General features: G+C 31.1%; 1 protein-coding gene across 3 annotated transcripts in view; it reads left to right on the top strand.

Annotated features, from left to right (window-relative positions):
* Positions 1-22688, top strand: part of LRRCC1 (leucine rich repeat and coiled-coil centrosomal protein 1) — a 41983-nt gene that overhangs the window by 15828 nt on the left and 3467 nt on the right. For all 3 annotated transcript variants that reach the window (XM_074278974.1, XM_074278975.1, XM_074278976.1), the window contains 8 exons: positions 215-401; positions 1887-2035; positions 4011-4215; positions 5138-5277; positions 6215-6416; positions 13647-13829; positions 15250-15424; positions 18767-18930. In XM_074278974.1, the coding sequence (XP_074135075.1) occupies positions 215-401; positions 1887-2035; positions 4011-4215; positions 5138-5277; positions 6215-6416; positions 13647-13829; positions 15250-15424; positions 18767-18930 (1405 nt within the window). The remainder of the gene's footprint in view (positions 1-214; positions 402-1886; positions 2036-4010; positions 4216-5137; positions 5278-6214; positions 6417-13646; positions 13830-15249; positions 15425-18766; positions 18931-22688) is intronic.

The raw sequence follows: 22688 nt of genomic DNA on the forward strand, positions 1-22688 counted from the left end.
AAAATTTTGCTTGAAAATGTTGAGAACTTAAAATGTTAAAATAGGAAAATTGTTATTCTTATTGCCAAAAAACTATTAATTAGAGTACAGTTAGACCCTAAAATAAATGTCTCATAATGAAAGTATTTGGATTTATTGTTCCAACCATGAATAATGGGGAGAAAATAGTGTAAACAGCATGTTAAATTATTTCTCAAATTTTCTTTCATTTTAGTGGCACAGAGCAGAGTTGCACTAAGAAATCAAAAAATCTCTCCACTAAGAATTTGTCTTTAAGAGCAACTTCAAGAAACTCAGATTTAAAGATGGAAAGATCAACAGGAAATCTAGTATCACAAAGTACTCAAACAAATAAAATAGAAAATAAAAGTTTAAGGTTCACAGAAGATTCTACATACAGGGTATGGTTGGTTTTAAATCTTAAACTGGGAAAGTATGGGATAGGGTAACTAAATGTAACTATTTTTTCTAGTTTTTTCTACTTTAAGCCAAAATATTACACATATTTCTTTAAGTAGAATAATTTTTATGCACCTAAATAAACTGAGGTTTTTTGAATTTTGAATAATGCATTAATTTTATTTTATGAATAGTCTTTTAAGAACTAAAATATAGCTAAAATTCAACAAAACCTAATTCAAACTTCACTCATTTGTTTTAATAATTGAAATACAGTATTCATGGCAGTTATGAAACAAAAGTGTTATGAAGCAAGGGTGAATAGGGTACACATAATACTAGCATGTGGATAAGGAGGCCTAGTTCTTAGTGTGGATTACTTCATGGCTTAACTTGGGCAAGCCACTTAAGTCTCTTTAGTCCAGATTTCTTCATCTATAAAATTAAGATGGGATGGAGTAAATTATGTCTTGGTTCCTTCTAACAATAAGATTGTTATCTCAATCTTGTCTTTTTAATGAACTTTTTCAAAGTAAGGTTTCTGGAAATTAAAGATTCTATATAATTGGACTACTTGCCTTCTAGGGAAGGGCATGGGGGGAAGAGGGGAATTGGAACACAGGGTTTTGCAAGGGCTAAGGTTGAAGAATTGTCCATGCATATGTTTTGAAAAATAAAAAGCGTTAATGAAAAAAAGTTTCTATATATACTTTTTAGTTTTGAGTCCAGCAATTTTTTAAAATATTTAAATGTAATATCCTTTCTGTCACTACATACCCAACTTCTCTTTATACTGGCAGACCACTAGAGAGTGGCTTATTAGTAGTTACTATCAGAGTTTAAGAGGTAATCCTTAAAGGCTGGATTCCTAGGACTGTCATTTATAAGCCCCTATTGATTTGTTTGCTACTGATGATCAAATTTAATTTACTATATTTACTACAGTGGTATAGTAAATAGTAATATAGACAGAAATAGACTCTTCCTTCTCCCCCCAAATTTTTCCCTCTCAGAAAATTGACTCTAACTCTCAAACTTGAATATTCCATATTAGTATTCCTCGATCACTAAAATGGGCTATTTTGAACTGGTCTGATGTTTTTATACATAGTCTAAAAGGTCTGCCTTAATCTTATCCAGCAGTCATAAGATATTTTTCTGTGACCAAAGTTCCCAACAGCATCTCAAATTAAGAACTTTCATTTGGGTTACATTTTTCATTGATCAATTCAACTGATGTACCTAAGCTTTCTCAATTTTGTCATTTGGAGATAGATATTTATACATATTAAGTATTCTTGTCTTACATGAACTTTGAAATGTACTTATAAAAAAGTTTTAATATTCTATAATTATGAAGAAAATATTCTGTAATTAACAGATTTCTCCCCTCAAAAATTCAGCACTGTTTAATGAATTTTTTAAAAGATTTATTATATAGAATTAACATCTTAATAGAATTTTCCTATATTATATAACTATTTCAGACACTTGTGCAGAAACTAGATGAAGAGAGGGAGAAGAGATGGAAAGCTGAACAAGCTGAGAAGAAACTTGCAGATCATATTAAAGAATTGCAGAAACAAGTGAAAGAAGAAAAGGATATTCATAGTATGGCCCTGTTTACCACAGACAGGTAAAGAGAATATCTTGGTGAAAGGAGGCTGCAGGAATGAATGAAAGAAACTTCCAGTTTGGGTACTAAGTAAAAGGTTTAGCTTGCCTTTCACTAGCATAACTTTGCACATAATCATATCTTACTGTTTATTAACTTAAAAAAAGTAAAGGGACAACCTCTCTGAATCTATTCCATCATCTGTAAAATAGTTACAAAAAAAAAAAAACCTTTTCCCCACAGGGTTGTTTCAAATTAAAATGAAATAATTTTATGAAAAAAGTACATTTAAAACAGTAAAATAATAAGCATTTTAGAAATATTTTATTTTTCCCCAATTGCATGTTAAAAGAAAAAATATATTTTTTAAAGTTCTGAGTTTCAAATTCTATCCCTACCTCCTCTCCCCTCCTTCTTGAGATGGTAAACAATCAGACATAGATACATGTGCAATCTGTAAAATATTTCCAAATCAGTCTGTAGTCAAACAATATCTAGTTTTGTTTTGTTTTTTTTTCCTGTAGGAGATAGTATGCTTCGTTAGACTTTTGGAATTGCTTAGAATAGCTAATTCATTCATAATTTTTCATTGTGCAGTATTGCTGTTATTGTATACAATGTTCTTTTTCATGTTTTTTTTTTTTGCTTCACTTTGCATAGTTTGCTGTAGGTTCTTCCATGTTTTTCTGAAATCATCTTTCAACAAGCATTTATTTAAGAAGTAAAATATGTATGTTAACTTATTAAGTAATAATAATTATTCATTAATTATTTCATTGAATTCAGCAAAAATTTATTAAGTGCCTAGATACCAAAATTTAAGCTGCTAACTATAAATTATAATTTATAGACAATGTTATCCCTGCTCTCAAGGAACTTAACATTCTCCTATGGAGAAACAACATGCACACAGATAGGTCAACACAATATAAAAGTGATTAATGAATATGGAAAGAAGAATAACAACTGAAGGGATCAGCAGTACATTTGCATGGGAGACAGACCTTGAGTTTAGTGAGTTTTTAAAGGGGAGCAAGGAATTCCAAGAGGTGTGGAAGAAGAGCATTCCAGACATGGAGGATAGTTGCTGCAAAGGTATGGAGACAGAAGCTGGACTGTCTAGTATATTTAGAGTCCTGTCTGGCTAGAACTGAGATAACATAGGAAAGAAACTATGAAATCTTTGGAAAAGAAGGCTGGAACTAGATTGTAAAGGAATCAAATGCCCCAAAAAGAAACTTGAAGATTATCTTAAGGGCAGTGGGAAGTCTGATACTTCCTGAGCCAATAGAGTAACAGGATCATTTCTGTGTTTTAGGGATATCAAGGTGAGTTTTTTTGATTTAGTTTTTAGGTATTTTGCTGAAATTTTTTATAGTTACATGTAACCTTGCCCAATGAGTAATCTCTTGTAAGAAAAAAATCTCATGCTGTGTAATCTAGTTTTTGCTTCTAAAACACTTTTATTGTAACAATTCCCTTAGAAGTCATTAAAAATATGCTGATACCCTTACTTCTTTGATCTTATTGAAGCTTTTGAAATTTTTGATTACCTCTGCCTTTCTTTCTCAAATTCTACTTTGTTGCCTGTATGCATTTTTCCAATTCTCTTGCCTTTCTCTCTTTGATAAACTTTTTCTCTTCTTGTCCTCAAAATCGGAGAGTTTTTAGGGCTCTTACCTTGGATTTTTAAAATCTGTTATAACTATGTGGCTTATATGTGGATTGTATCATTTCTCTAGTCCTTTGCTTTCTGATCAGTTAAGTAGATGCCCTCTATTGGTAGGTATCAGAGATGCCTTCAGAGTAGATACAAACTTATGAAACTGAGTTCAGATCTTCTAAAGATTGCTAGGACAACATTACTGTGTGATCCATTAATAACTAGCATAGTTTGTGGACTGTCTTAAGCTAAGTTATAATTTTTTTATATAGAGAAATTATATACAATAGTTTTTTTGTTGTTGTTTTGTTTCATTTTTTATTTTTGCTTTAGATTAAAGGAATTGATTTTGAAAGAAAGAAATGCTAAAGTAAAGCTCCAAAACATTGTCCATAAATTTAAGAGTGAAATTGAGAAACTCCATAATGAATTAAATCAATCAAAAAATAAAGAAGAGGAACAAAATAGAGTTCTGCGAACTTTGGAACAAACTTTGACAAAAATAGAGAAACAAAATTTTCAGCAGCAGGTTGCAGAGGTAGGTATTGGTTTATTTCAATACTGTTTTAAGTTACATGAAATAGTTTAAGTTCATAGGTCCAAATCCTAACATATTATTATTGTTCAAATGTTCAATTGTTATTAGCTCTTCATGACCCCTTTGACCCACAGTTTCCATGGATTCTCTTGGCGAACATACTAGAATAGTTTGCCATTTCCTTCCACAGTGTTTAAAGAAAAACAAAGTGGGGCAACTAGGTGATGCAAGGCACCAGCCTTGAATTCAGGAGGACCCGAGTTCAAATCTGGTCTCAGACACTTAACAATTCCTACTTGTGTGACCCTGGGCAAGTCACTTCACCCTAGCCTCAGGAAAAAAAAGAAAAACAAAGTTTAAGTGATTGACCAGGATCACACAGCTAGTATGAAGCAGCTGGATTTAAACTCAGGTCTTCCTAACTCCTGGCCCAGCACTTTATTCATCTAGCTATACCATAAAGTACATTATACTAAGCCTATAATATTATATCCACAAGAAAGAAGTTAAATATATCTTGAAAGTATGACCTACAAAGTTCATTCCATGTTAAGTCTATCTTTGCTTTCTGAAATCACAACATAATTGTGATACCACTACATGTTATGGGAATAACCAATAAAAGCTCAATAAAAATTCTGCAGATTGACCAAATTCAGGAACAGAGACAGTTCTTAAGAATCTCTGTAGGGGGAACAAAGTTCTCTCCATATTCCTTGCATGGAAATTATCATTACATGTGGATAAGTAGATACTACCAAAATTTCTATAAAGCATTTGGTAATATCATTACTTAATTTGATTAAGCTTGATGAAAACCATTAATACTAATCTATATTGTTCTTGATTCGGCTTCTCAGATTGAAGGAGAGCTTATTAACAAATTATCAAAATTATCTCCATCACTACTTTTCTCATATAGGTGAAGCGAGTTCAAGAGATAGAACTCAAAGCTTCAGCTGCTGAGAGAGAAATACAGCTGCTTAGAGCATCCCTTCATCAACAGAAAGAAAAGGTACAGCAACTTCATGAACTTCTGGCAATGAAAGAACAGGAACATAGGTAAGAAGTAACTAAATAGAAAAGATAAAAACTGTTTCAAGCCAGTAATAGTACTAGCAAGTATCCTAGTTTCTCCACACGCCTAAAATTGGTTTCTGAGTTGGCTGTGATAAAGTTCTAAAATACTCAGCATATTGAGTTAAATATTTTGTCTTTGAGCACACAGTACTAGTTGAAATGAATGTCTCATAGACATACCCTAGAATTTCTGTCCTCATGAAACTTTTGCCATTCTTTGAATACAACCAAAAATCAGGTGAGAGATATTCTCAGTACTTCAGAAACTGAGCCAAACATAGAGTTATAGTGGGCAAGACTTGAAAAAATAGATGAGAAATACTTACCAGTATTTTAAGTGCTATTAAAGAATGCTTTTTCTCAATAGTATTGGGTGTAGGTATCTTAGCCAACTTTTTCTTCAACTACATACTCAGGTACACCTTTTTCTTGTCTGCCTGATTTCTGTATTTTTTCGAAAAGAATAGGAACAGATCTTAAGTCTTCATTTTACTAAATTCCAACGAGATTCAATATTGCAAAAAATATTAAGGCTAATTTTTGGAATAATTTTTGAACCATTGAATTTTTATTAGATTTAGGCATAGACATATTTTTATTTCCAATTTTAAATTAAATAATGGTTAAAACACAATTCTTGGGGTTTTTTTAGTAGAATATTTAGTATTGTATTTCTTTTATTAACATTGTCTTCAGTTTCTCTTTCAAAAATTTTAAAATCAGAGATATTGCCCTCCAAATGACCTCTCAAAATACGATGATTAGCAAAAAAGGAAAGCAAAGCTGTTTGGGGGGGGGGGGAAGGCATGAGCAATGAAAACTAGACAAAATTAGAAGGGATTACAAAGAACTGGAAAAGCCTTTTTTAGTTTGTTTTTAAATAAAGACAGTAGGTATTTAAATTTGTTATTTATTTCAGGAAAGAACTTGAAACAAGAGTGACTTTGAATGGCTCTGATTTCCAGGAAGCTTTGGCAAAAGAAATAGGAAAAGAAGAAAAGAAGCATGAAGAACGAGTGAAAGAATTTCAGGAGAAAATTAATATATTAAACCAACAATATTTAGACCTTGAAGATGAATTCCGTATGGCCTTAACTATTGAAGCCAAAAGATTTAAAGAAGTAAGAATGGCATTGTCTCGGTGGTAATATTAACTTATTAGTACTTATACTTTACAAGGCACTTTCTTTACAACAATCCTTTGAAAATGACAATTCAACAATTATTCTCATTTTATAGATATGGTCTTTGAGGTTCACAGATTGATTGGCCTGTTCAAAGCACTTTTTTATTATAGTATCCTTAGCAATTTAATACTAATTTTTTTCTTTTGATTGCATTTTTATTTAAATTAGTCCAAATACTTATTTTTTCTTCCTTCTGTCTCCTCCCAAAGAAATATAAAAACCCTATAACAAATATGAATAATCATAAAAACAAATCCCCAAATTGACCATATCCAGAAATATATGTTCCTAGTATATTGAACATTACTTCTAAGGAAGTAGTCAGAATTCTTCCTTATGTTCTTCTGGCATCATAGTTGGTCATTGTATTGATCCGAAGTTAAATCTTTCAAAATTGTTGGTCATAAAACATTTATTAATCAGTTGTCATATGCCAGATACTATGTTGAGTGCGGGGGTTCTATGGAAAGATAAAAGATAGCTTTTGTTTTCAAAGAGCTTATAGTTTAATGGGAGAGACAACATTAAAACTGTTACTAGCAAAGTGAGTGATAAATTGGAGGTTACCAATAGGAAAAAAAGGCACTAAAATTTAAGAAGATTGTCAAAGTCTTCATGTAAAAGGGAAAATTACATCTGGAACTTGAAGGAAGGCAGGAGATGAAGATAAGGAGAAAGATTTCCAAGTATGAAAGACAGCCAGCACCTGCAATAGGAAGATAGAGTATCTTATGTAAGGAATAAAAAGGAAGGCATTGCTAGATTGGAACAGCACTGGGGAGGAGTACTAAATTATAAAAAGCTTTGAATGCCAAACATAATTTTATATTTGATTCTGGAGATGATGGAGAGGCACTGGAATTTATTGAAAGGAGGGAGAGGGGGTTTATGTTTTCAGATTTGAACTTTGGGAAGATCATGATAGCATTGATTAGAGGATAGATGGGAGTGAGAAGAGAGATGAGGCTGGCAGATTTAATTAGCAAGCTATTGCAGTAGTCATAAAACACCAAGAACTAGTAATAATGGGTGAACATTACCAAGAAGCAAAATTAGATTTGATGTGGAAAAACTTCCTAGCAATTACAACTAGGAAAAGTGGAATGTGTTGTTTGGGAGGAGATGGTCTATTCCTTAATAGGTTGTTTTTGGTCTAAGGCTGAATGAGCATTTGTTGAGTATGAGTAAAGGGAATTATTTTTGAAATACTGGTTTAAATAGATGTCTTCTTAGATCCATTCTCACTCCAAAATTCTGTGATTTGCTGAATTTATTAGAAGTGATTTTTGTGAATAATTTTCTGTAATAGGCATTATTTTTGCCACACAATTGACTGGAAGGTATAGAAGAAGATAAAGTTTCATTGTTTATTTTTTGATTTTTAAAAAAATGTAATTTAGTAAAGCAAAATGTTGGCTTAAGTATTATTTCCTCCAATATGGCTTCACATATGTATATATTAAAACCATTATGTTTTACATTACTTGACAGATATGACATAAATTTGTTCAAGAGACCCATGCTCACCAAAAGTATTTGCCACTGTCATAGAGTTCAAAAAGTAAAGGAATTTTCTATAGGTTAATATCTACCAAATATCCCTGCTTCCAGATGTCATTGTTCTGATTTCATAAAGCCTTGAAACATTACAAAGTCTCATAAATAATATCTCCTCACTGAAAAGAGTTCTTCATAACTGTTCATATGAGGAAAAGTCAACAAGATAAAGAATATAAATTGTACATACTGTGGCATGCAATTGAATGGACAACCTGCAATACTAGTCCATTGGTTATATATTTAAAAAAAACAAACATAACAGTAGGATAATGAATGGGCCCTAGAAATAAACAGGAGGAAAATATAGGACTAGGGATTACTTTTGAGAAATCATGCAGAATTAAAGAGCCATCTTTTTAATATCAATAGCCTTCTAGTGATGTGGTATGGCTATGAGTCATAGAAGTTTCAAACCACTCATAGCGCAATGGAGAAACATGAATAAATTCATGCACATTACCAATGAACTAAATTGCAATATCATAACATAAAGGAATGAGTGAGCAGGCATTTAAAATACCTACTATGGGCAACAATTTCACAAATATAAAGGGTAGTCCATGCCCTCAAGCCTTAAGCTAGACATAATGAGTTAGGGTACATTACTGGCTCACTCAGTCTGCGAATTGAATCAGGCCTTGAGTATTCAGTCCCAGATAGGGAGAAAAGGGTTTATTGGCAGGTCACAAGGCAGAGCGATGGACAATTTCTGATTTTCTGATGGATAGAATTTCATCAGAGAAATACAGGAAAAAGAAAACAGACTAGTTATATAAACAACGAGATAATTGATAGACAGTAATCATGCTTTTTCAGTATTCCCACAATGCCAACAAATATAATGGAAAAAGTCACCACTGACATACTGGGGAGACCCTGGAGGATTTGCTGGAGAGCATGGACAAAAGTAGGTTGTAATCTATATCATTAGAGGAAATAACCACATTGATGAGTTCAGGTATCAATTGAAGTGACAAAATATTAGGAAAAGTAATTTTAAACTTACTTTTATTGCACTTTTATGTGCACTTTGTATGCAAGAAAAGTATATAAACCCATACATAATACTTAAATTGGAGGAGATAGAAATTTTACTTACGTGTAAATTCTGACTCATATACTCAAATACAAATAAAATTTATTAAATCCTTAGCATAAAAATAATGCTCTTAGCACTTGTTGCATAACTGTTGAATTGTCTGTGTGTATGTGGCAGGATGAGAAGGTAAAATGCAGTGAAGAAACCAGCCTTTGTATTTTTTCAGTACCTGAAGCAAACTCTGCATTATATAAAATAAAAAGTTTCTTTTTGGCTAGAGCAGAATGTTTACAAAATGTAAATTTCCTGATTATTTGAAAATTATAATTCTTGTACTTGTACATAGTATTTATCAACTGTAATGCAAAGATACATTGCTTAGGAGAGAAAAATGATTCTGCTACCTATTGTGTAACCTTTCACAAGATGACTTAAATGTTTTTGATCCTTAATTTCTTCATTTATAGAATGAAAACAATAAACTTCATGCCTCAAAATGTTGGTGTGATGAAAGCACTTTGTAAACTATGAGACAAAATAAATATGAGCTGTTATGTAATCAAAATATGTGAAAAGAATATGAAAAAATTTACTGCTTTTATATAAATGCTATAAAAAATAAAACCAAGTATTGAATCAAGTTAAAGAAAAAATAGAAAACCAAAAAAATGAGAATTACTGATATGAATATAACTACTGCATTGTATTCAGTCCTGGATATGACAGTTTACATCTTTCCGATCTTTTCATGTGAGTTTACTCCATTCTGCCTCTCCCTTCCTTTTTCTCCCAGTGCAATCCTCTTTCTCACTGTTTTTTATATCATCCCATCAAAGTAAAAAAATCTAAACCCTCTACCTATATATATAATCCTTCTAAATCACCTCATAGATATATGATTTTTAGATGTCTCATTTTTTCCCTTAGGATATAAATAGTTGAATCTTATTAAATGACTTTTTTTTTCTCTCCCGCTTACTTTTTTGTGCTTCTTTTGAAGTTTGTATTTGGAAACTGAATTTTCTGTTCAGCTCTAGTCTTTTCCTCAGGAATTTTTGAAAGTTCCCTATTTCATTAAATATCCATTTTATCTCTTGAAAGATTATGCTTAATTTTGCTGGATAGTTAATTCTTGGCTTTAAATATTATGGACTCTTTTACATTCCAGAATGTCATATTCCATTCCTTTAATGTAGAAGAAGCTAAATCCCGTGTAATTCTGATTGTGTTCTCAATATTAGAATTGTTTCTTTTTGAAATCTTGCAGTATTTCCCCCTGTCTTCTGAAAGTTGACTATAATACTCTCCTGAGAGTTTTCATTTGGAGATTTCTTTAAGGCACTAGTTAGATTTTTTTCATTATTTTTTTATCCTCTGATTCTAGAATATCAGGGCAGGTTTCCTTGATAATTTCTTGAAAGATGCTCTCCAAGGCTTTTTTTTTTTTTTTAATCATGGCTTTCAGGTAATCCAATAATTCTTAAATTGTCTCTCTTTTATTTATTTTCTAAGTTAGTTGTTTTGCCAGTGAGATATTTCACATTTCTTCGGTTTTTTCATTCTTTTGATTTTATTTGATTTTTGGTGTCTCATGGAGTCATTTGCTTTTTAAAGGATAGTTTTCTTCGGTGGATTTTTGTAACTCTTTGGCCAATTTTTTTTTTTAAGAAGTCATTTTTTTTCCTAAAATGTTGAGCTGTTGACTTTTTTAAATGATTCTTTTCTATAACATTCATTTCTTTTCCTAATTTTTCTTTTATCTCTCAAAATTTTTAAATCCTTTTTGAGCTCTTCTATGAGGACTTTTTTGGCCTGAGACTATTTCTTCTTTCTCTTTGCAGCTTTACATGTAGGCATTTTGACATTGTTGTCCTCTTGTGAGTTTGTCTTGATCTTCTCTGTCACCATAATGATTTTCCATGGTTGGGGCTTTTGTTTAGCCTATTCTGTAACTTTTGAACTTGAGTATTATTTCTAGAATAAAGGGAGCACTGTTCAAGCTTCTTGTATCACACGCCAGGGAACTTGCTTGACCTAGTTTAGCCAGATGTTCCAGGTCCCTCAGGCCTGCCAAATCTGACCATTACTATGCCATGTTAGGGTAAAAGTCTCACAACTAGCCCACTGTGTGGCTGGTCTGTTGAGAATCTCTGTATGGACTAGGGGCCTCCTAACCAGCTTGCTGGATTCTGCCTGTGCTGAGCTTTGCTCCCCTTTTATTCAAGTGAGACAGACCTTTCCTAGTCCTAAGTTTTCTCAGGCTGGAAAAATTATTTCACCCTATCCTTTTGTGGATTTTGTTGCTTTAAAGTTTGTTTTGAGCATGATTTAAAGTTTTTTCAAGAGAAATCAGGGTGGGCTTAGGGCAATTTACTGCCTTTTCTCTACTGTCTTGGCTCCAACTCTTGGATATGACAATTTAAAAGGGATAAAATATACCAAAGTGTCTAGATGTAGATAGCCAATGTGGTTAAAGGCCTTGATTCCATGTCTTTTAATGACTATTTGAAGCAAATGGGGATACTTAGTCAAAATTTAGAAGCCAGGGAAGGAGTAAGAGCTGTCAGCAAAGATTTGAAATGCTCTTCTGTAGAAGAGGGATTAGATTTGTTGTATTTGCTCCTCAAATGACAAGCCCAGCAGCAGTGATGGAGACTTTAGAGTTACTTAATGTTAAGCAAGAAGCAACTGAATGTTTAGCAACTATTTACATATACATGATGAAATCCTTAAGGCAAGTTCTTCTTAGTATTCTAAAAAGTTCTAGTGTTAATTTTGATTACACTAAATTAAAAAGGTTTTTCACAGACAAAAATGATGCAGCCAAAATCAGAAGAGAAGCAGAAAGCTGATGGGAAAAACATTTTACAGCTAATGTTTCTGATAAAGGCCTCACTTCTAAAATATATAAAGAACTGACTCAAATTTATAAGATACAAGCCATTCCCCAGTTGATAAATGGTAAGAGAATATGAATGGGCAATTTTCAGGTGAAGAAATTAAAGTCATCTATTGTCATATAAAAAATGCTCTAGATCACTGTTGAGTAGAGAAATACAAATTAAGACAACTCTGAGGCACCACTTGAAATATCTCAGATTGGCTAAGATGACAGGAAGAGATAATGATAGGTTTTGGAGGGGATGTGGAAAAACTGGGACACTGATATATTGTTGGTGGAGTATGAACTGATCCAACCATTCTGGAGAATAATTTGGAACTATGCCCAAAGGGTTCTAAAAATGTGCATACCTATGGATCCAGCAAGTGTCTCTATTGGGCTTATATCCTAAAGAAATCTTAAAAGGAGAGAAAGGGACCACATGTACAAAAACGTTTGTAGCAGCCCTTTTTTTGTAGTGGCAACAAACTGGAAATGGCTTTAATAAGTTATGGTATATGAATGTAATATACTATTATTCAGAAAGGCTTGGAGAGACTTAGATGAACTGATGTTAAAGAAAGCAGAACCAAGAGAACTTTGTCCACAATAACATGATGATTATGTGATGATCAGCTATGGTGATTAAAGGAAATTCCATTAGATGTGGGATGGATAATGCCATGTCCATCCAATGAGAGAACTATGAAGATTGACTAGATTGAAGTACAGTATTTTCACCTTTTTTTTGTTCTTTTTTTGTATTTTTTCCCTTTTCATCTAAATTTTCTTATACAATATGATAAATATGGAAATATGTTTAAAAGAATTGCACACATTTACCCTATATCAGATTGCTTGTTATTTTGGGGAGGGGGTAGTTAAGGGATGGAGGGAGAAAAATTTGGAACACAAAATTTTACAGAAATGAATATTAAAAACTCTCTTTACATGTAATTTGAAAAATAAAATACTATTTTTAAAAAGTTCCAGTATTTTTCAAAAGATCCTTTATGTAATATTGACACCTTTTCCAGTTGTTTTCAGGACAAATATTTTGTCTTATGTAGCTGTCTTTATCACATCAGCCATCCAGATGAGAATTAAGACTATCAGTAATAGCATTTATTTCATTCTTGAGATTTATGAAACACTTTATACTTATATATGTATATATATATATACACACACATATATATAATTGATCTTATGAGCCACAGCTCTGAGATATATGATTATCCTGATAATTTCACAGATGAAAAAAAAAAAAACTAAGGCTCAGTGACTTGATTATGATTACTATTATTTAGATTTAAAATTTGGCTTGAACCCAAATCTTTACAAGTCCTATAGTATTTCTAGTAGCCACACTGCCTCTATAATCCTACCAACTTTGTTTTCACATATTTTTAAATGCTGTAGTGTTACTGTCTTTGTACCTTGCTTTATAGTCTCAGTAGTTCTCAGCTTCTTTGACTTGTCAGTTGTCTGACTGACATGGTCTGGATCGTCATTATGCCTTTTATAAAGATCACTTAATAACTAGTGCATTAACAACAAGAGCTTACCAATACAACAAATACCAGTTTATTATTTATATTAATATATTAATACTACTAAATAATCTTAAAATTATTTGCCAAATCCTTATTTGCATACATTTTGCTTTGATTATGAAATATAGGTTAAAGATGGCTTTGAAAATATTTCAGCTGAATTAGTAAAGAAAAATCATGCCTTGGCCAGAGCTCAGCAAAAAGAAAATGAATCATCTATTTTAATTCAAGATCTGACCTCATTGGTAAAAGAACAGAAAGCAAGAATTGCAGAAGTTTCCAAATCACAATTGGAAACAACAAATTTAAAGGTAAGTATGACATTTTCTTTCTTTTTTCATACAGGTGTGGGGAAACTTTTAGAAACAGCATCAAATTTAAAGGTAAGACTAAAATTTTCTTTCTGCTTTCATACAGGTTTGGGCAAACATTTTAAAAATTAGTTTTATATGAGCTTTTAAAAATTCTGATTTTTCTCTCCCTTCAACTTCATACTTCGCATTTAGAACTTTACTGTCTTTGCCTACATTTCAAAATAACATTTAGTTGAAGTTTGATGGTGGAGTTTTTTCCACCAAATGAAGTAAAAATTCACTCATATACCTGCTTGGTAAAATATTCGTTCCTGATTTTTATAGATGAATTATTGTAACTTTTAAAGACTACTTAATTTAAAAATTGAATTTTTTTTAAATTATGAGAGACTTTTTAGAATCTTTCCTTTGTATTGTTTTTCTTAATATTTTATGCACAAACAAGATCAGTGCAGCTAAGAGTAAAAAGGAAGTGGTTAAATTGAGGGAGAGGGAAATCATTCCAGCATTTTTTTCTGTTAAGTATCACATTTGATATATATGTAAGAAATTGATTAAAATTTATAGGAGTAAGAGCCATTTATCAGGTGATAAATGGTCAAAGAATGCACAGGGGCTTCTCAAGCAAAGAAATCCATACTATTAATGACCATATGAAAAATTGTTTCAAGTCACTAATTATAAATTTAAAGCAACTCAGAGGTTTCATCTTACATTCATGAGATTAGCAAAGTTGACAAAAAAAGAAAAATGATAAATACTGGAAGGGAAGTGGGAAAAAACAGGAATATTCATATGTTCTTGGCAAAGCTATGAACTGGTCTAACTATTTGGAAAACAGTTTGAAACTATGCCTTAAAAGTTACTACGTTGTGCATTCTGTATCTTTGACATCTCCAAAGAGATTAAAGAAAGTAGAAAATAATTCACATGTACAATATTTTTATATCTTTTTTGTGGCAAAGAACTAGAAACTAAGGGATAGCTATAATTTGGGGAATAACTAAACAGATGTTATCTGAATGTACTAGAATATTGTGTCATTAGAAATGCTGGTTTCAAGAGAAATCTGAGAAGACCTGTATTGGCTGATGCAGAATGAAGTAAGTATAACTAGGAAAACAGCATAAACAATTTTAACAAAACTGTAAAGATAAAATTATTTTGAAAAAGTTAAAAATCTCTAAGTAATGCAGTGAAAACCAAGACTGCAGAATACCAACAATGATTTTCTGAAAACAATGTCATGAGACCTACATTTTCGACATTATCAACGTGGAAGTTGATTTTTCTTGATTATAAATGTCTGTTATAAGGATTTTTGCTTTCCTTTCCTGGGTAGAAAGGAGAGAGATGGTGGGAAGGAGAAAATGTCTATTAATTGAAAAAAATAATTAAAATGTTTTTATGTATGCAGAATCGAATTCATACCCTTGAAACCATGATTGAAGAGGACAAGCAAAAGAGTGTTCAAATAGAACTTCTCAAGCAGGAAAAATCACAGCTTACTTCTCAACTAACAGCCCAGGAATCAATACTTGATGGTTTAAAAGCAGAAAGAAAACTATGGGGACAGGAGCTGGCACAGCAGGGTAAAAAATTCAATTTTTAAAAGGGAAAATAAAATAGCAAAATTATGTTTACTAATTCTAAGTCAAAGAAGAAAGGAAAAAATAAGAATAAAACTAGTCAGTGATATTCTTTAATATGCTCAAATTATTTATCATAATAATTGAATAATTAACTAAGAAAACTAGAATTCTTTGATTGGCATAAGTTATATATGTTACAAAATCTAATAAGTAGGAACCTTGATTGATTTATCAGAATTACAAAATTTCCCTCTCTGTTCATAATCTCCTATGCTTCCACCTTTTCCATTGTCTCAATCCTCCTAAATTTACATTGTTTTGTAGAATATTCTTTAACATATTTATAGATGTTAAACTATTCTAATTGCATGCTCTGTCTTTGACTTCTCCCTGTTCTCTCAGTTCATTCCTGTTATAGCTTCACTTCAGTCATTTAGTCAACAAACATTAAAACTTTTGTGCCAGGCACTGAATGAGGCACCAGGGGTACAAGAAATCGAAGTAAAACAGTTTTACCGAATTTAAGAACCTATTACATTCTACTTTGTAGTTTTGACCCTGTAATTAACTATTTCAACATATAATGTCTTTAAGGACAAAAAGTATATACTTTATTTTTCAGGCAATGCAATAAAATTAGAATTATGTATTTTATAAAATGAGAATAAGCCCTTGAAACTTTAGCTTTATAAAAAATTATGAAATTAAATTGAAACTGAAAAGTTAATTTATTAATTTATTAAAACTTAAAAAAAAGGAAATGAGAAAAAAACAGTAAAAACATAGATGACAACACTAGCATCATACATATCAAAATATGTAATATGTAGCTAAAGTAATTTTTAGAGATCAGTTTATCTCATGAGATGACTTTTTATAAATGAGAAAACAAGAAAATGAATAAATTCATTTTATGCCTAAAGAAATTAACAGGGGTGGGAGGAAAGAAGTAGTCTAGAGGAAAGTTTTTTCAAAGGTAGTATAGGATTAAGTAGAAATAGATGAAAACGAAATTTTTTTTTAATTGAACTGACAAATTCATAAACTTGTTCTTTGAAAAAGACAGCCACATCAGCAAACCCTTAGGAAAGTCACAAAAAGGGAAAGAAAAATATGAATTAGCAAAAATTACAAATAAAAAAGGAAAAACAACATAACAAATTTTGAATAGTGTTAGGAAATAGCATACCCAGTTATAATCATTATATTGTAAAGGACTTAAAAGAGGCTGATGTTTATCTTCAAAAATATAAATGATCAAAATCGAAAGAACAGGAAATAAATATTTTAAATAGGCCTATCTCAAAGAAAGAAACAAGACAGATCAACAAAGAATTACTATGCAAAAAAGCAAAATCAAAAATCTTGCTCAAATGGAGGCATGGGTAAATTATTTCAAACTTTCTAAAAACAAATAATCACTTATATTCTTAAACACAGGTGAAAAAGGAAATTCAGCAAACTATCTTTTACGAGGAAAATAATGGTTTTGATTTTAAAACTTGGCAAATACAACTAAAAAATTATTGCCTAATTTCCTTAATATAGATATAAAAATATTGTTAGTTGAGTCAACAGTCAATTATTAAGTGTTTCCTAGTCTATGGCAAGCATCTTGCTAAACTCTGAGAATACAATTTATGTAGACAGATCATGATCTGTCATCAAGGAATTTCCATTTTAAAAGAGGGGAAGATAACACAAAATAAATGAATGAATAACGAGCTAAATAGTGGGGGTTTCAAGGGAAGGGTATCCTTAAAGGGCCATAGTACAGCCCAGGATTAAGTGATTTTCTTAAAATTTAAGTTCATAGGAAGAATAAATTTCCAGGAAAAAAAGGTTGCTATATAATATGGTAGAAAAAATCTGGAGACTAAGGAGTAGAGCCTAGAGTGTCTAAGAGAATATAGTTATATTTTAACATGGATTATGACCAAACAAGTTTTATAGTAGGTATGGCATATTGGTTCAACATTTTAAAAACTATTCTTTCAATAACAAAAATTTCTATCAGTAGATGCAAAGAAAGGCCTTTAACAAAATCCAGCCTTCATTCATGATAAAAATATTACAGTAGCAAGGGCTGTCTGTAATCTTATCTCAAGGGAGGCTGAGAATGAGGCTCTAGTAGATGTTTAAATAGTTTAGGTGTATTTACAGAATATTGATAATGAATTATAATTTTTTTTGGCCTGGTGATATCATTTTATCTTCCCTCTACCAATGCTGACAGACAACTTTTAGTCTCAGAGCATTGCTTGAGGCACTGAGTTAAGTGACTAATTTGACCCAATTCTTCCTGACTACAAGTAGGCTATTTTTCTAACTATGATAATAAGAGCAGTATTATTACAATACTGTCAGGAAATACTATAGATACTTTATAAATCATATATTCAATGGAACCACTAGTTTTCTTCAAAGCTCAGCTCAATACCACTATTCGACCTATACTCTAAAATGATCAAAGAAAGAGAAAAAGAATCTCATATGTATAAAAATATTTCTGGCAACTCTTTATAGTGGAAATGAACTGGAAACTAAAGGAGTGCCAATTATTTGGGGAATATAAGAATAATTTTGTATATGATTGCAATAGTGTCTTTTTGTCAAAGAAATAATAAAAGTATCTTTTGAGAGAATTTAAAATGCAGAATAAATCATATATTTTTGGTAATTGTAATGGTAGGTAATTGTAGAAATTTATTTTGCTTAATTATGCAAACTTGAGGAGCTTATTTTTATTTTAATGATGGGGGGAAATAAATATCTATTCATTGGAAACTTACCATTTAAAGCCATTTTAAAAAATGAAGGAAAAAAATAAATTCTAATTCAAATGCCCTTTTCTATTTTAGGGCACTTCTCATTTCCTGCAATTGCTAGTATCCCTTTCTCAACATTATTCTTTTTTTGTATTTACTTATATTTTCACTCAATAAAATATAAGTTCCTTCCTTACTGCCTGACATTTGGTTAATGTTTAAGAAGTGTTTCTTGATTGATTAATACTTGAAAGTATAGTGCAATGCCATTCAATTGTCAATTGAATTTACTATGTAAATTTTTTAAAACTCATTTTGATTGTGCTGCATATTCCAGGACAGAAGTTATTAAATACCTGAAGTTTATAATACGATGTATTCAAATTTGGTGATTTTAAAAATACCATTGTAAGTATATAAAGGAACAACATTTTGAAATTTTTTCTACAATTAAATATGGTAATTTCCTTAATTCAGAACTATTTCATTTTTAAAAATAATTTCCTGTAATAAAAATGTTTTTGAAATATATGATGCATTCCATTTTAATAATGCTTACATTTTTTAAATTTAGGAGCATCGCTAGCCCAAAACTGTGGGAAACTGGAGGCAAAAATTGAAGTTTTAACTACAGAAAATGAATCTCTTCGGAAGCTAAGTGAATGTGACAGTGATTCTTTAAAAATTAAGGTCAAAATTATAGAAGACCAAACTGAAACCATTAGAAAATTGAAAGAAGTGAGTTAGACATCATCTTTGATATTAAATATTTTTTCTTTAGCGAGAAATAGAGATGGTAGATTGGCAAAATTTACAATAACTGCTGGAATTAGATACAGAATTGCAGCAGCTAAAAGTGATTTTAGAGTTTTTTCAGTGTCATATGTTTATGACAGGTTTCATGTCAACATCACAGTTTTTTCTTTGTTTAGCTACAATTATGTATTTTCTTGTTTTTATCTTTCTAAATGTAACTTTTTGTGGACTCACAGGAGAGGTAACTGGTTCTTTTTTCCTACTATTTTTGAAGCGGCCCTTTGTAAACAGTAAGCTCTCTTCCTTTTTAAAAATATATTTTTTAATATGGCTTTTTTTTATCTTTTTGTAATTCTGTGTTCCATTCCCACCCCTTGCTTTCAATTTTAAATATATTGAATTAATTCAAACCACGTGTTGAAATTTATTCAGGCAAACTTTTCCTTTAGAAACTATTAGATAGGGTATTTCAAGGCCCTAAGCATCAAGTATCCTCTTTCCTTCCATTTATAACCCTCCTACTCATGCAGTGTATTTCCATGCTTTTCCAAAGTAAAGAACAATTAGAATTTTTAAACCAACTTAATCATAAACTAGATGATGGGATAAATTCAAAATACATTATCTGCATTATATATCAATTCTTGCTCTCCTAATTATAGACTCTCACTCAGTGGAACTCCAGAGGCTTTGGAGTTAATTTAATCTTTTATAATATATTTTTATTTATTTCATTAAATATTTCCCAATTAATTGTAAAAAAAAATTTAACATTCATTTTTAAAATTTTTGAGTTTCAAATTCTCTCCCACTTGCCTCTCCAATACCCCTTGAGAAAGTAAGCAGTATGATATAAACTATATATATGAAGTTATACAAAACATTTTCATATTAGCTATTTTGCAAAACATACACACACACACACACACACACAAAATAAAGTAGAAAAAATTATTTCAATCCTCACTCAGGAGATATATAGCAATTTTTCTTAATTGATCCTTTGAAATCATCTTAGATTAATGTATTGTTTAGAGTAGCAAAATCTTTTACTTCACTTGATTGTCATAAAAATATTGCAGTTACTGTGTACAATGATGTACTCTGTATATAATGCTCACGTAACTTTGCATTAGATCATATAAATCTTCCCAAATTTTTCTGAAACCATCCTTCTCATCATTTCTTACAGCACAGAAATTTTACATCACAATCATATAGCATAGTTATTTTTCTACAAATATTGTAGTTCCTTTTGCTCTTTTCTTTGATCTCTCTGAACCTACTAGTGATATTTCTGGGTCAAATGGTATGCAGTTTTATAGTCTTCTGGGTATAGTTACAGATTGGCCTCATGAGTAGTGAACAAGTTCCCAATCCCATCAATGGTACATTAATATTCCAATTTTTCCATATCTTCACCCATTTGTTATTTTCCTTTTCTGTCATATTAGCCCCATTCTGTCATGTTAGGTATGAGGTGGTATTTTAATAGTTGTTTAAATTTGCATTTCTCTAATCACTAGTAATTTTGAGCACTTTTTTATGTGATTGTTGATAACTTTGCCACCTTCTAAAAACTTTTCATGTCTTTTGATTGTCAATTGGGGATGGTTTTTCTTTCCTCATAAATTTAGCATAGTTCTTTATATATTTGAAAATGAATCTTTTTTCAGAGGAAGTTGCAAATTTTTTCTTACTTTCCCATTTTCCTACTAATTTTGGCTGCATTACTTTTATTTACGCTAAACCTTTTTAATTTCATGTGATTAGAATTATACATTTTACTTTCCATGATCCTCTCATCTCTAGTTTGATCATAAACTCTTCCCTTATCCCTACTTACTCCCACCTCTGGTTTTGCATCTATGTAGTCTATGGGCCAGCCTCCATTCCTGTTACAGATCTCTTCTCCTATCAGTAAACGAAGTTAGGTGTACACAAGACACAATAGTCAATGACTATAAACCCACTTCCAGATTCTGGGATAATAATTCTATATTTGACAGAAATTGCAAGGAAAATTGGAAAATAGTATGGTAGAAATTAGACATTGACCAACATTTTACACACTATATCAGTACTAAGTTGAAATAGGTTTACAATTTAGACAAAGGTTGGTACTATAAGAAAATTAGTAGAGCGAAGGATAGTTTATCTATCAGATCTGTGGAGAAGAGAGAAATTTATAGCCAAAGAAAAACTACAGAACATTATGAAATACAAAATGGATAATTTTAATTACATTAAGTTAAAAATGTTTACACAAATAAATATAATGCATCCAAGATTAAAAGGGAAGACAGAAAAGTGGTTTAAAAAAAACTGTAGTCAGTATTTCTGATAAAAGCTTCATTTCTAAAATATATAGAGAAATGACTTGAATCCATAAGAATATGAGTCATTTCCCAATTGACAAATGGTCAAAGGATATGAACAGATAATTTTCAGATGAAGAATTTAAACCTTTTCAAGTAATATTTAAAAAGCTCTAAATCATTATTGACTAGAGAAATGCAAATTAAGACAATTCTGAGGTATCATTTCATACTTCTCAGATTCCCTAAGATGATAGGAAAAGATAATGATAAATGTTGCAAGGGATGTGGGAAAACTGGAACACTATATTGCTAGTGGAGTTGTGAATTGATCCAACCATTCCGGAGAGCAATTTAGAACAATGTTCAAAGGGCTATAAAACTGCATACCCTTTGTCCAACAGTGTCTTTACTAGGTCTGAATTGCATAGAAATCATAAAAAAGGGGAAAGGACCCACATGTACAAAAATATTTGTAGCAGAATATAATAGCATGTTATTGTTCTTTAAGATGAGCCGACTAATTTCACAAAAACCTGGAAAGACTGACATGAATTGATATTAGTGAAATGAGCAGAACCAGATCATTCATTGTATAAAGTAACAAGATTATGTAATTATCAACTGTGATGAACTTGGCTGATTAAATTTCCAGTAGATATGGAATGGAAAATATCGTCTGTATCCAGAAAGTAAACTATGAAGACTGAATGGATTGAAGCATAGAATTTTCATCTTTTTGTTTGTTTTATTCTTTCTTCCCTCCCTTTGATCTTATTTTTCCTGCACAACTAGAAATGTTTAAAAGAATTACATATTTTACCTATATCAGATTGCTTGCTGTCTTGGAAAGGTGGGAAATAAAGGAGAGAAGGAGAAAGAAAAAATTAGAACACAAAGTTTGACAAAAATGAATATTGAAAATTACCTATACATGTATTTGAAAAAATAAATACTATAGGAAGTTAAAAAATATCTCTCCTCCCAACCTCCTAAGTCATCTTGGGTTGTTAAAATGTCTCTCCCTGATCTTTTGTTGCTTTTGCTGCTTCAGAATTCTATTTGAGCTAATTATTTCAAAGTTGTTTTTTGGGGAATATTGGGAGAGCACAGCAGAGTACTTCCCCTACTCTGTCATCTTAACTCCACCCCTCACTTGATGTCCTTAATAGATTTAGAAAATAATTATACTATATTACAATGGGGCTCATGCCTCAGCAAAAGATTGCATACCTCTATGCTTTGTGAACATCAAAACTGCCGTTTTGATCATGCTTTTACTCATGTACTCATGGGGAGTTAAGAGGAAAGTTAGAAATTTAAAAGTACTAATAGGATTCTATTAATATTTGTAGTTATTATTTTCAACCGATCAGTCCTATTGTTAAATGAGAAAAAGGGTAGTAAGTAGGAGGATCAGGT

Source organism: Sminthopsis crassicaudata, chromosome 1 (genome assembly GCF_048593235.1).
Source record: "Sminthopsis crassicaudata isolate SCR6 chromosome 1, ASM4859323v1, whole genome shotgun sequence".
Lineage (NCBI taxonomy): Eukaryota > Metazoa > Chordata > Mammalia > Dasyuromorphia > Dasyuridae > Sminthopsis > Sminthopsis crassicaudata.